At 45.3% G+C, this 16043-nt stretch overlaps 1 protein-coding gene across 2 annotated transcripts in view; it reads right to left on the bottom strand.

Annotated features, from left to right (window-relative positions):
• The window catches only part of LOC146080710 (band 4.1-like protein 4B), a 189813-nt gene that overhangs the window by 19058 nt on the left and 154712 nt on the right, over positions 1-16043 (bottom strand). For both annotated transcript variants that reach the window (XM_083188268.1, XM_083188267.1), the window contains one exon: positions 2396-2464. In XM_083188268.1, the coding sequence (XP_083044394.1) occupies positions 2396-2464 (69 nt within the window). The remainder of the gene's footprint in view (positions 1-2395; positions 2465-16043) is intronic.

Below are 16043 nucleotides of genomic sequence, written 5' to 3' on the forward strand. Positions count from 1 at the left end.
AGGGCATCGGCGTGATAGAGCGCAGGCTGAGGGACCGCGTCAGTGTGATAGAGCATAAGCTGCAGGGTGAGGCAGTGCGACGGTGTGATAAAGCACAGGCCGCAGGGTGAGGGAGCGTGTTGTGTAATAGACCTCAGGCCACGGGGTGAGGGTGTGCATCAGTGTGATAGAGCTCAGGCCACGGGGTGAGGATGTGCATCAGTGTGATAGAGCGCAGGCTGAAGGAGCGCATCAGTGTGATAGAGCGTGGGTCGAAGGGTGAGGCAGTGCGTCAGTGTGATAGAGCACAGGCCGCAGTGTGAGGGAGGGCGTTGGTGAGTTAGAGCAAAGGCCGCGGGGTGAGGAAGTGCATTGGTGTGATAAAATGTAGGCCACAGGGAGATGGAGCGCATCGGTATGATACAGCAATGACCACAGAGTGAGGGAGTCAGTGTGATAGAGTGCAGGCCACAGGGTGAGGGTGTGCATTAGAGTGATAGAGCGCAGGCTGAGGGAGTGCGTCAGTGTGATAGAGCATGGGCTGCAGGGTGAGGCAGTGTGTCGGTGTGATAAAGCACAGGCTGCAGAGTGAGGGAGCACGCCAGTGTGATAGAGCTCAGGTGAGGGTGTGCATTAAAGTGATAGAGCGCAGGCTTAGGGAGTGCGTCAGTGTGATAGAGCATGGGCTGCAGGGTGAGGCAGTGTGTCAGTGTGATAGAGCACAGGCTGCAGGGTGAGGGAGCACGCCAGTGTGATTGCGTGCAGGCTGGAGCATGAGGGTTGCACAACAGTGTGATAGAGTGCAGGCTGAGGGAGCGCGTTGGTGTTGTAGAGCACAGGCCACGGGGTAAGGGGAACGTGTCAATGTGATAGAGCACAGGCTACAGGGTGAGCGAGCGCAGGGAGAGGCAGTGCATCCATATGATAGAGCGTAGGCAGCAGGGTGAGGCAGTGAGTCGGTGTGATAGAGCACAAGCCGCAGGGTGAGGGAGTGCGTCAGTATGATAGATCGCATGCCACAGGGTGAGTGAGCGCAGGGCAATGGAGTGTGTCAGTGTGATAGAGCATAGGCAGCAGGGTGATGGAGTGCGTTGGGCTAATAAAGTGCAGGTGGCAGGGTGAGGGGGTGCATCAGTGTGATAGAACTCAGGCCACAGTGTAAGTCAGCACAGGGTGAGAGTGTGCCTCGGTGTGATAGGGCGTAGGTTGCATGGTGAGGGAGTGCGTCAGTGTGATAGAATGCAGGCCAGTGGGGTGAGGAAGTGCATCCAGTTTATGTTCTAACATGGGAGGGGGTTGATAGCGTTTGATGGGGTGGGGGGCCATCAGATATAAAAGTGTATGGTGCCCCAAGATTTCTGTTGCCGGCCCTTGCAGCATATGTCTAGATACCCTCAGAGGGGCTCTGCAAAGCAGCGTTAAAAGCATGCAATGTATGTTCATTATAACATTTTTTACTGGTAAGCATATCTCAACAATCCAACTGAACTGGAGCTGTTCATTTGCAAACAGAAAAATAAACAGCTCCAGTTTGTTGATTAGGATATATCATAATTAGAAAACATGGGTAGATAGGTGCGCAAGGTGGGCTACAATGGGACCACAATTTATCAAAAGACAAGCTATCACTATGGTTTCAGTATCCAAGTTTATAAATGGTATTCAAGAAAAAAACAGTGATGTTTGCCAGAGGAAGGGCCAAAAAGAAGTTTATCAAGGACAAACTATTTGCTCAGTAAAAACTTTTAACTACATATTTATAATGAGATTTACAAAATTCACAATGTGTTGTCTTTGTAACAATGTTTCCTATGAACCATTGTGGTGCAAAACTCTGGTTTGTTACATAATATTGATTGCAAGTCTATAATTATCGGTTATGGTATTTTAGATCTACAGTGTCTAGGTCTACAGTCATATGGTCGACCACTAATGGTCGACAGTGAAAAGGTCAACAGGGTCAAAAGGTCAACAATGAAAAGGTCCCCATGGTGAAAAGGTCGACATGAGGTTTTCATGTTTTTTGGGTGTCTATGTCGACATAGGTCAACATCGACACCGTCAAAGTGTACCGCGTCCGCTCGCCATGCTTCGGGCTTGGTACCTCTCTGCGCTCGGCACACTATTATAACAATAACTGTGCAAGGTATACGCATGCTTTGCAGGATAGATAAAAATGGTTATATCTATGTATTTCTCATATCCACCTAATTCAATATTTATAGCTGGCTATTAACAAAAACAATTTACCCACTAACCCAATTTTTACTCTTTTATTCCACATCAGATAACTAAAATTATGATGGCATTTTGTCATTTATCCTCAAGCGCAATAGATATGTTAGGTTCACAACATCATACCATACAAATCACATGACCAAATTCTAGGTAAGATAAACACTACTACTGTACTTACAGGGTACTCTTGCACTGTTGTAAAGGGGTCAAAAAATGAATTAGATGGCTCAGCAGGATATGTCTTTATCTTAAAAAGAGAGAAAATGCATTAATGTAGTTTGGATTGAAACTAGAAAAAATAAATCACAAAAAGCATACCTCCTAACTGTCCTGCTTACCGCGGGAACGTCCCGGTATTTGGGGACATTCCCGTGTCCCATCCGGGGCCGACATTGTCCCGCGGTGGGGGGGGGGGCAGTTGGGAGTCCCCCAGCCTGAAGAGAATAGATGCTATGTGCATGCGCATAGCGTCTATTCAGCAGAGCGACAAAAAACAGGGACGCGGCCTTAAGACTAGAGATGTGCAGGTTTTGATTTACTCTGATTTACTCTGATTTCAAACATTAACTGATGCAACATCATAAAAAAATAAACAAATGAACATGCATATGGCTGTAAAACATAATTTTAATATTTCAGATGACCATCACCCTTTGACCAAGGAATCCAGTTGTATTTAAACAGGTTTAACGTGTAATAGTGATGACAAATGAATAGGCAAGAAAGGAATGATTTAAATGAGTATAAATAGATCCACTACTTCCATGTGGGTGTTTATTGAACTAAAATCCACTCTAGGACAGCGGTTCCCAACCTGGTATATTCGCAACCCTGGAGGTACTCTGCAGACCAGTTGGGGGTACTTGAAAATAATATTGGTAAAAGCGGAAGAAGTATACCGATGGCAGAAAAAGTCTCCCATTGCCATGGAGATGAAACACGTCTCACGTCCAGTTCCGTCTGAAGCGTCATCAATGTCTCTGCATACTTTTGCCTGACCACCAACCACTAGTCTAGTGTACTGTATATAATGTTTTGGGAAAAAAAACAGTCTCAATTCCAATAGGTAATTCCTGTACACCACAAATAAATTGTTATGTCATAAATTGTCATATGTTATGGATATCTGGAGTGTACCCATATTGTGAAGCCTACAATATGTGTTGCCTGGAGAAAAACCTGCCATGCTTTAAATCAGGAACTGCCAAGCTGTTACCTTGTATGAGGTCTACCTGCTACAAATAAAGAACCAGACTTCATTTAATCCAATATTTTTGATTCCTTGTCACATTTTGCGCCAAAACAGAGACTGGACATTGCAAACCACAGGAACCCTGGTAAGACAGTTATGAACAGAGAAACATTTCTCATTACAAAGTGTACAGCTGGCTTGGGATACAGAAAATGTTGTGATCGCGGTATGTCCTATTTTATTGTCAGCCTTTCAAAGTTGTGCCTGTAGTTGAACAACAGGGTAACTTGAAGTTTATAAAGGTTATGTAAGTGACAACCAGCCTTAACGAGCCATTGTATCATAACATTTTGTTTGCTGTTTTGTTTTTAAGTGGTCAGTAAAGCAGGCAAGAGTGAGCTGTGAGGGAGTTTGGCACAGTATATGAAGCCTCCCAAACTTGAGGGAAAATGCTTGGTACTATGGAGCCTTTAATTAAAATGTTAGCTGAAATGTCTGCAGGGCAACATGATCTGGCTGCTAAACAGCAATCCCAGACACAGGGGCAGCAAGCTCAGAGCAGATATTGTGAGAGGGGCGTCAAGCGTAGATTTAGATGCTGCATGAGGGTCAGCAAGCTGCATGAGGGTCAGCAAGCTTAGATGTAGATGTTGCATGAGGGGCAGCAAACTTAGGCTGAAAGACAGCAAGCTCAGATTCAGCTGCTGTATGAGGAGTTAAAGGAGTTTAAAAAAGGTGGGAAGTAGCGGGAGAGATTACGGAAGCTCACTCCAGCTGACAACATTGGGGATTTCCTTTGAAAAATTAAGCGTATGGCCAAGCATTTAAAAAAAGGCCTGCAGGAATGGTCCGGATATTTAAGGTGGTAGTTGAAGTGACCTCCAGAGTACCTTATCCACTAATCCTGGGCTGTGATTTTACATTTCTGCAGGAGCTGGTTAAATGGCATGAAGAAAAGGATGATAACAATCTGCTAAACACAGAACAATTGGGCGCAAACGTGATCTACCTTGAAATAAACGCTAAATAATTTAATTAACAATAATGAATATATTAGTTAATAGTTTCTCTAACTGGACAGATTGGATTTTTTGGTACTTGTGTATTATCATGGCGCCCATCGCATAGCAGAGCACGATTTTTCATCGCATCGCATGCCATCGCATGCCATACACCCGATACACAGCAATGCAATGCGATGCGATTTAAGCCCCCTATACGATTTTAAATTGTATAAGCACCCTAATGGGTGTTTTTAAGCACCCTAAATGGTGCTTACAATGTTAAATGCACCCCCACGCCACCCCCAGTATGAACGTGAACACGAAGCGTGGCGAGCGCAGCGAGCCCGCGAGGGGCGCCGGTACGCGTCCTCCGACCTTTTCATAACCCTACTTTACATGTATTCCGCAGCCGCTCGCCACGCTTCAGGTTCGGTGGCTCGCTGCGCTCGCCACACTATATAAAATCAACTCCACGCCGACGTGGATAGTGGGGGTATAAAAAGGTCGGAGGACGCGTACTTCACGTTCATAGTGGGGGTGGCGTGGGGGTCCATTTAACATTGTAAGCCCCCATTAGGGTGCTTATACAATTTATAATCGCATTGCATCGCATTGTATGGCATTGTATGCCATATACAATGCCATACAATTTTAACATTGTATGACATCGGGGGACATCGCGGAACATCACATCGCATACCATCGCATGCCTTATGGTCTGCGATGCGATGGGCACCGTGATAATACACAAGTACCGATTTTTTTTACTATATAAGTTAAAATGTGTACATGTATATAGGGTTCCACTGGTACCTCTCCCTATCATTCCCATGCATTTTGAGAAAATTGGTAAGGATCTAATAGGGCCAGTGTAAAAATCTGCTTGCAGGCATCAATACATACTTGTGGTAGTGGTTTATGCCACCAGACACCCAGAGGCTATACCACTGATATGAAATATGGCAGTAATGCCAGAGAGTTACTAACCCTGTATAACCACCTGAAAATACCAAAGGAGGTACCAAAGGAGATCTAAACGGACCAAAGTACCCCTTTAGTTTCCAAACTTATAAAAGATTTTTAGACCCTTTGTACTACTCTATGGGAGACCACCCAGAAGGATTCTGGATCATTAAAAGAAGGGTAAGAACAACAACCATACCAAGAACCTAATGTCTTTCAGTTTGTGTCCCAATTGCATGGCTGACTAAGGCAGATTGTGCCACTCCTGAAGGAACACATGGAAAGGGCTAAACAGAATCATAAGCATAGTTATAATGTCACTCTAGACAACCGCTCCTTTAAACTGGGAGACAAGGTACTAGTGCTTGTGCCCACTACTAAAAGCAAGATGTATGCTCAATGGCGAGGCCCTTATGAGATCATACAGGCAGTGGGACCAGTCAATGACAAGATTTGGCAGGAGGGTTGAAGGAAAGTGGTACAAATCTACTGCATACATTTTTTTTGAAACCTTGGAAAGAAAGTGCAAGGCACCTCTCTTTAGTGGGAGAAAAGGTCCCAGGTACCCACTGAAGTCACCCCTAATACTAAGAAACAGGAAGTGGTGAAGTTGGTGGCCAAGATGTGTTTTCTGCCATTCCAGGAAGGACAGAGATCTTCCACCACGATATTGTAACTCCACCTGAGAGTGTAATAAACAAATGCCAAATTGCATAACCAAAGGGAAGTGGGCAGTGGTAAAGCAAGAGTTATTGGAGATGCCATGCCTAGGGGTCATAGAGAATTCAAACAGCGAGTGTCATAACCCCATTGTACTGTACCTTAGCATTTGGGTGCTTTAAGATTCTGCAATGATTTTTGTAAGTTAAATCAAGTTTCTCACTTTGATTCTTACACTACATCACAGGTTAATGAAGTGGTGGAAAATTTAGCAAAGAGCCAGTATCTTACCCCTCTCAATTTAACAAAAGGGTATTAGCAAATTCTTTTGAATGAAGCTGCTAAAGCAAAAACCCAGAGGACGTATTTCAGTGTTAAGTGCTGCCATTTTGTTTAAATGGTGACCAACAGGTAAAATGCAGCTGCATATTTAAATTACATCATCATCTTTAGCTCAGACATGGAGTCTCACCTACCGAACGTCCCCATGGGCACACAGGTTTACCGTCAACTCTGAGAAATGTGCCACTGAAATGATGAAAGCAAAGTATTTGGGGTACATTGTAAGCAGAGTACAAGGTAAGAGCACAGAGGTTACCGTGGTAAATCAGGTGCCTATACGGGTGATTTGTGAAGATGCTCACACTCACACAAATGAGAAAAAATGGGTAATAGTGGAGCGCTAATATAAATTTGAATCAATCAAGTATGATAAAAAACATATAATAATTAAATAAAATTCATATAGCTATAAACATAATGTATGACATATAAAATGCACTCAATAAAATATATCATCACATTGGACTAGAGGACAAGTTAAACCTCAGCTTAGGTAAACCCAAATGTAAGTCACACCTCAAAATATTTCTTGGTCTGGTGGGAAATTACTGCAGAGATGTTGCCACTAGAGCAGCCCCACTAACTGAATGTCTTAAAAACAGTCTAGAGACAAGATAATGTAGTCTAGACCAGTTTAAACTTGACAACCTGACCTACCCCAGCAAGGGTGCAATGGCATACAGTTTGGAAACCACTGCCATGGACAGCTACACTGATACAGTAGGTTTCTATATTTACCAAGACCTGTAGAAACTGTTTCTGTAATACTGTTTTTAACAATGCTCAAACACTTAACTGACATCATTAAAAGTACAGTACCTTGCTGTTCAAAGCATAAAGGCAAAGCAGAGGCAGTTTAATACTTATTTAGCTTTGTATTATATTAATCTCCTAAGTGAAAAGTACTGTACTTGTGTTACTAAGGTAACCTACTGTAATTAGACTAGGTATAAGAGCTTAGCAACAAAATATATTACAATTTACATATATTTGAAGAACATTGTATTATTACTAGACAGACTGGGTTACATATTTATGTGATATTTATGTTGTCAAAATTAGAACATACAGGTAAATAACAGAAAATGAATATATATTTAGATGTACTGTAGCAGCCCTCATTCAATGCCGGCGCCCGCCAGATCCTCTCCTCTGGGTAACCCGGCGATAGGGACTGGGACGCACGTGCATCTTACGCACACGCGCGTCCCAATATCATGGCGGCTGGCCTGCATCTCCCTGCCCATCTCTACTTCAGGGAGATGGGCAGGGTTCAGGTGGGGGTAGGGTCAGTAAGGGGGACCGGTGGCGACGGCGGGGACCCGGGGCAAGCTCCGTTGCAACGGGGCGTGCGGTAGATATGGCTGTACTAGGTACCAGACAGGTAGATACGGCAGTACTAGGCACCATACAGGTAGATACGGCAGTACTAGGCACCAGACAGGTAGATACAGCAGTACTAGGCACCAGACAGGTAGATACGGCAGTAATACGCACCAGACAGGTAGATATGGCAATACTAGGCACCAGACAGGTAGATACGGCAGTACTAGGCACCAGACAGGTAGATACGGCAGTACTAGGCACCAGACAGGTAGATATGGCAGTACTAGGCATCAGCCGGTAGATACGGCAGTACTAGGTACCAGACAGTAGATACGGCAGTACTAGGCACCAGACAGGTAGATACAGTAGTACAAAGCACCAGACAGGTAGATACGGCAATACTAGGAACCAGCAGAATGATATTATAATAATTATATTGCAGTAGGTACTGGTTGGCAGGGCACCAGCAGCCTGGAATTTATTACAGCACTGCAGGACAGGTATTATTTATTAATTAAATATAATAGCTTAGGTAGGTACTAAGTAGGTAGGCAATAGCACTGGCAGTGGCACCAGTGGACTGAGTAGGTACTGGTAGCCTCTATTCAGTGCATGCAGTAGCAGCACCAGTGGAATATATATATATAAGGTACTTGTTTCCTAGAACGGCCACAATCGGGAGTAATCATGTACCTTAACTTAACTTCGTCGCAATGGACCCGATTTTGCCATAGGGTTCAATGTTAAAATATTTTCAACATTGTAATTGCGTTCATCGCGTCGGTCTTGTGCCATTATAATGGCACAAGATGCGATGGACGCGATTAAGCACATCTTACATAGCTAACAATGGGTAATGGGCCAATATGGCCCATTTCTCATTGTATATGCCCCCGTCATGCCTATAAATTAATGCCCCCCCCCCCCCCCATTGTGAGCGGCACCCCACGATTGACGCCAACCCGAAGCGTGGCGAGCATAGCGAGTCCGCGAGGGGCGGCGGTACGAGTCCTCCGATCTTTTCATAGCCCAACTATTCACGTCGGCGTGGAGTTGAGAATATAGTGTGGCGAGCGCAGCGAGCCACCGATCCCGAAGTGTGGCGAGCGCAGCGAGCCCCGCGAGGGGACACGTATACCTGTGAAGTAATGCGTGTCCCCTCGCGGGCCTCGCTGCGCTCACCACACTTTATATTCTCAACTCCATGCCGACGTGGATAGTAGGGGTATGAAAAGGTCGGAGGACGCGTACCGCCGCCCCTCGTGGTTGGCGTCAATCGTGGGGTGCCGTTCACAAAGGGGCCATTTGGGGTCTGGGGACAATTTTACATTGAATTCAATGTAAAATAGGGTCCCAGGGACCCTATTCACATTTGATTCAATGTAAAACACGGGTCCATCGCGTCGGTCGCATCGCATGCGATTTGGTTGCATGCGATGCGACCGACGCAATTTTTCCGACCCGATCAAAATCGGTGTAACCGTTATAGGAAACAAGTACCATATATAATATAATATTATTATATATACAGCACAGCACCAGAGGTAGGCCCCCGCACAGAGGAGACAGTAGTACTAACAGTACACATTTACACACACAGCAGAATCAGTTATCAGTTTACAGTGTCAGTTAGTTACACAGCTGACTGTCCTCCTTGCTAGGGTGATCCCACCCTAAGCAGAGAGGACAGTGTACACAGCAGCACTGAGGGAGCCCCAGCAGACAGCCCCCCGACAACTTCAGTTCAAGCCCCAGCAGCAGCACCAACACACCCTCTCCCAACCCTCTCCTAGACTGGAGTGAAGATGGCGGGCACCGCACATCCCTAATATATAATATATATATTTAAAATATATTTACATGTACTAAATACAGTAGATACATTTTCTAATCTTGTCTAAAAATGCAGACAGTAGTTAAAAATGGCTAAAATGGCTCTGTTTACACCTAGTTTTTACTAGAGCTATGCACTGGCCACTTTTCATGTTTTGGGTTTTGATTACCTTCAGGGGTACTTGTTTGATCGTAGTACATCTTATTCAATCGTATCGCATGCAATATAGCGGCATGCGATGCATGCGATGCGATTCGATTTTTAATTGTACAAGCACCCTGATGGGCATAGGCGAATCTGGAATTATGGTAATGGGTGGTCCCAGATCCAGACATAACAGCAGGGGGAACTTAGCGCGGCGTAGCCGCGCTGGAAAAAGGGGCGTGGTTTCATGTGAAGGAGGCATGGCATCACAAAAAGGGGTGTGGTATTACACTTTGGACCATACACAGTAAAGCCCATTACACATTTTAGCAAACTCCGTAATACCCATTACACATAAAGCCGCACGCCATAATGCCAATTACACATAAGGCCACACACCATAATGCCCATTACACATTGTGCCACACATCATGATGCCCATTACATACTATATAACAAACCGTAATGCCCATTACATATTTGCCACATAAGTGCTGCTTGCCTATGTGCTCATTGCTAGGGGGTTCTTGCTTGATGGCACCATAGTACCCATTACACATGATGCCGCACACCATAGTACCCATTACACATGATGCCGCACACCATAGTACCCATTACACATGATGCCTCACACCATAGTACCCATTATACATGATGCTGCACACATAATGTCCCTTACACATGATGCTGCACACATAATGCCCCTTACACATGATGCTGCACACCGTAATGCCCCTTACACATTAAGCCACATATTATGCATAATGCCCCCACATACCGCCACTTGTAGCGTCCCTTAAGCAATGCCCCCAAAAGTGCCACTTACTGTAAATTTTTATATGAGCCTTCGCTGCTGCTGCAGGGAGAGATGGAGAGCGGTGCAGCTGCATCTATGGGGAGAGGAGTAGAGCGCAGCGCAGAGCACGCTCCCACTCCCCTCCTGGTGTCATTTGAAAATATTGTGCATGCTGTTGTTGTGCGTGACGTCGGGGGAGCACGCCGGGCGCCGGCACCACATGATTAAAGGGGGGGGCGGGCTGAGGTGAAAGCGGGGAGGAAGAATTGGAGTGGAAGCTGCAGGGGTGACAGTCATTGACAGCTGGGCAGAGAGCAGGGGGCTGCCCGGCTGTATTTAGAGCACTGCAGATCATGTCTGTTTGAAATAATACCCCTTTCACAACAGAAAATGCAGGGATTTACCCAGGAACATGGTCCCAGGATCATGCAGGGACATTCCCAGGCTGACCCCTTATACACCAGCCTAGTCCCTGCATTTTCTAGTGTGAGGGGGAGAGACAACCACTCCCCACTCCCTACCCCCCTTTAACCAACCAGCTATATCTTCAGAACCAACTGACCCATTTACATGAGACCAGCATCATATTGAAGAACTTTTGAGTTGGCTTCGAATGATTTTGGTCCCGTGAAAATGGGCTGTTTGGTTCCAGAGAAATCTTCCCTCAAAGAGCATAAACAGTCATGAAATTACATTTAAGAAATGAAAAAAAAATGGTTTAACCTCAATATCCCTGGAACAAATTAACCCATATGGATCCAGCCTGGTATCAGATTGAAGGCCCAGCAATTTGGGTTCGACTGAGATCAACCTCGAGCTTCAGTGATGCCGAAGGGGGAACTGGCAGCCGTTGAACTGGATGGGGGTCGGAATTAGCGGGTCCCATGTTATCCTATAGGGAAAACGTTCCAGCTTTGCCTGGCAGTATCTCCAGTTCCCAGGGGGCTATAGACATGGGGCTGGGCTCGTTGGAAAGCCCGATCCCTCAGCTACAAAATTGGCTAATTGGTGGTCCGGTGCACCCCCGGATCACCCCCTAGATTCGCCTATGCTGATGGGTGCTTACAATGTTAAATGCACCCCCATTGTCAATGCCACCCCCGCTATCAACACCAACCCGAAGTGTAGCGAGCGAAGCAGGCCCGCGAGGGGCGGCGGTACGCGTCCTCCGACCTTTTCATACCCCACTATCCACGTTGGCGGGGAGTTACTTTTAGATAGTGTGGCGAGCGCAGCGAGCTCCGCGAGGGGACACGGATTACTTTACATGTATTCCGCGTCCCCTTGCTATGCTTCGGGCTCAGTGGCACGCTGCGCTCTCCACACTATCTAAAATCAACTCCACGCTGACATGGATAATGGGGGTATGAAAAGGTCGGAGCACGCAGACGCACACCGCCGCCACTCGCCACTCTTCGGGTTGCCGTTGATAGTGGGGGTGCATTTAACATTGTAAGCACCCATCAGGGTGCTTGTACAATTAAAAATTGCATTGCATGCCATTTGCTGGCATGCAATGCTATGCGATATTTCATTGTACAGGCACTCGTGTTAATTTATCAGGAATATCGCATCGCACACATTGCACACCACTAAGTACGGTATGGGATGGGCGCCATGCTAGGAAACAAGTACCCCTTCAGGTTTTGGGTTCAAATGGGTTTTGCCAAACACCCCTCAACATTTTGGATTTTGGGTTCTGATTTTCTTTTTCTTTTTTTTAAAGCATAAAAACTGCTAAAATCCCAGAATTTTTTCCTCCTACACTATTATTAAGCAAAATAACATTAATTTCCACTCATTTCCAGTCTATTCTGAACACCTCACACCTCACAATATTGTTTTTAGGCCAAAAGGTTGCACCGAGGTACAGTAGTTGGATGACTATGATAAGCGACACAAGTGGGTGGCATAAACACGTGGCCCATTTAGGAGTGGCACTGCAGTGGCAGACAGGGTGGCAGTTTGAAAAACTAAGCCCCAAAGAGCACATAATGCAAAAAAAAAAAAAAAAAAAAGAGGTGAAAGACGGAATTGTCCTTGAACCCTCCCACCCATCCTTATGAAACCTGCCGGGGAAATGAGAGAGCCCGATCTACCTGCACTGTATGGGATGCATGGCCGTATCTTACAGGCCATTAAACGGGCAGTTGAGGATGAAGATACAGACTATGTTGTGATAGACCAGTTTCAGCCTATGCTTGGTACTGTAATTCGACATTAACTTAGCAAGAAAGTCCTGAGCTTAGGTGCAGTTGACTGAACTTGTCCCATCAATATGGGGTGCTTCTTAGAAATGTCTTTGATACACAGGTAGGAGATGTATACCTGTTCTTCATTGAAACCGGGGGCTTCCTTTCTAATCCTACGTGTTTGACTCGACATCTCAACATGCCGTCTTCACAAGTTTCATCCTGACTTACAAGCAAACTTTAATAAAGGATAACCCCAATATATGACTTGATTGTCCAATGTCTCCACATTTGCTGAAAGTATTGGCTCTGGAAGTCTTACACCTATTGGCTCTGCGCCTAGCAATGTTGTGTGACATGTTAGCAGATTTTACATTATTGGTTGATTGATATTTAAATACGTATAGCCAAGGAGCAGCAGATGGTTCGGGCAGCTCTGAGATCTGCTCTAAGCTTCCAAAAGAACTTCACCAACATTCTGTTTTACAGCAAGTTAGGCCAAGGGTTTCTTACCCGGGTGGAAAAGAGAAGCCAATTAATGGAATAGAGCTGCAAGGGAGCGGACCTACTGGCCAGACATAACCCCCGCCCCCCCCCGACATATAGTTCACAGTCCGAGCTGCGCCCTAGCGCTGTGAGATTTGCTCCCACACAACACTGTCATATTTTTTTTTGAACACCCAAAAGACAGTGTCAGTTTTTTAAAAGGTTGGAGCATTTTCACAATAGGCTCTACTTAGTGACACAGGGGGCTTGAGGCAGGAGTGACACTGAACAGCACATTGGAGTGACAGAAGGATGGATTTATGCTGCAGCCCCCCCAGGTAAAAATCCACCACTGTAGTGAAGCCAAATGCAGCCTGTGGTACTGCACTGGCTTCACTTTGACTGGCAGTGACTTCCTATCAGAAGTTAGACTTTTGATATAAGTGAAGAGATACAAGTTGGTGTATATATAGACTAACTTGAAGGATTGTAACAGGCCAAGTATAGGTGTTAATCTAGAAAAACCAACATGGGACTGTATTTGACGGAAAAAATTGCTAACTGGGTACTTGGTTGGTGGTGCTCCCAAAAATAGTTCAGCAAAGTAACTGAGTATAGATATATGTCTGAGGTAGACGTTGGGAGAACACAAAGGTTTTTGGGGCCCCTCAGCCATATATCTATACTCATATAAGTTGGTGTAGTCAAAGTAATGGTTTTGTAAATGAGTAGAAGTATTTAATATTGAGTACGGTAATATACAGGCAACCAATGGAGGGACTGACAGAGTGGATCAGCAGAAGATCAGCCTGGCAGCTGAATTTAAAATGGATTGTAGAAGTGAGAGTCTTTTCCTAGGAAGACCAGTAAGGAGGCTATTGCAATGATCAATGCGTGAAATAATAAGTTCATGGATTAAAGTTTTTGTAGTGTCTTGTGCAAAGTACGGACATATTTTGGATATGTTTTTAGATGGATGTAACATAATTAGAGACAGATTGAATGAAAGGAATAAAGGACAGAGTCGAGGATGACCCCTAGGCAGTGAGCTTGTGCAGTAGGATTGATTGTTGTGTTCTCAACATTGATAGAGATATCAGGTTGGTAACTACTCTTGGCTGGTGGGAATATAATTATTTCTATTTTGGAAATGTTGAGTTTGAGGTGGCGAGATGACATCATAGATGAAATGGCAGAAAGGGCATTCAGAGACACGGAGCAATGGTGACAATTCAGAGGAGGATAGATAGATTTGAGTATCATCAGCATACAGATGAAACTGAAATACGAAAGAGTTGAGAAAAGCAGAGGACCTAAGACTGAGCCTTGTGGTACTCCAACTGACAGAGGTAGTGAAGAGGAGATAGAATCAGAGAAGCGAACACTGAAAGAGCGATTAGAGAAGTAGGATAAGAACCAAGACATGGCTGTATTCTGAAGACTGAGGGATTGTAGTGTTTGTATGAGAAGAGAATGGTCAACAGTTTCAAAGGCAGCCAAGAGATCTAGAAGAATAAGAAGTGAAAAATGGTCTTTAGATTTAGCAATGTCCATATAATTTACTACTTTAGTCAGTGCTGTCTCTGTGGACTGTCGAGAGCGAAAGCTCAGGAAGGAAGTATTTGGGGCAGTACTGATGGTGTAATGGTTAGCATTACTGCCTCACAGTGCTGAGGTCATGGGTTAAATTCCCACCATGGCTCTAACTGTGCGGAGTTTGTATATTCTACCCGTACTTGCGTGTGTTTTCTCTGGGTACTCCAGTTTCCTCCCCCAAACCAAAAATATACTGGTAGGCTAATTGGCTCCAAACAAAATTAACCAAGAATGTCTGTGTGTGCGTATATATGTGGTAGGGAATATAGATTGTAAGCGCCACTGGTGCAGGGACTGATGTGAATGTTCAAATATTCTATGTAAAGCGCTGCGCTATATAAGAAACTGTTAATAAATAATAAATAATTAAGCAAATCACTGGCTGAGAAAGAGCATGCTATTTCATCTTGGATTTTATCAATCTTGTCCTTGAAGAAGGAAGCAAGTTCTTGTGCACTAATAGTAGCTGGTGGGGAGATTGAGGGAGAAGTGATTTAAATGTATTAAAAAGTCGCTTGGGGTTGGTGGCATGAGAAGAGATGAGAAAATGAAAATATGTTTGTTTAGCAGTATCCAGAGCATTATGATAGAAGTGCTAGGTAGTCTTAAATGTGATGGTCACTTTGATTTTGAGATTCATGCTGTCACATCCACCATGGCTCTCACCCAAGTCCCCTGTGCTGTGCCCAGCCCTAGGTGGTCCTCTAACAGCATGTCTGATACCATGGCGCTCACCTCCGCTCGTGTTCCTGGTCCTGGTGGGTTCATGTGCCCACGCTGTCACCGTGTGGTGACAGTGGTGCTGTGTGCTCCGGTGCCATGCTGGGCATGAGCAGCATGAGACCTGAACCGCCATGTGTGTTTGTGCCTGGTTAGGCCTCTGACTGAATGCCGGCAACTGCGCAGCTGCGCACACACACTGCCGGCTGAATCCTGTCGCCCCACTGGCGGGCGCCATCTTTTCGGACACCTCAGCCTGTCCTGTGTGGCTCCGCCTCTCCTGTCAAATAGGCTAGACAATAGCTGCACAGCTCACCTCTTAAGTACTGACTGGCCAGGTAAGACCGGCAGTCAGTACAATGATGTCTATCCCTAAGCATCATTGCTCTGGTCTGGCTCTGTAGTTCCTGCTACAATCCTGCGTCTTCAAGTGAAGTTCTTCTCCTGCTGATCGTCTCACTGCTCTCCTCGTGCACCCCGGACTCTGCTGCCACCAATGTGGACTGGTTAAGGTTAGCCCCCCAAAGGGGTAATATCTTATCTTTCTTTCCCGACGGTTATTATCCACGGT

Source organism: Crinia signifera, chromosome 5 (assembly GCF_055691185.1).
Source record: "Crinia signifera chromosome 5, ASM5569118v1, whole genome shotgun sequence".
Classification (NCBI taxonomy): domain Eukaryota; kingdom Metazoa; phylum Chordata; class Amphibia; order Anura; family Myobatrachidae; genus Crinia; species Crinia signifera.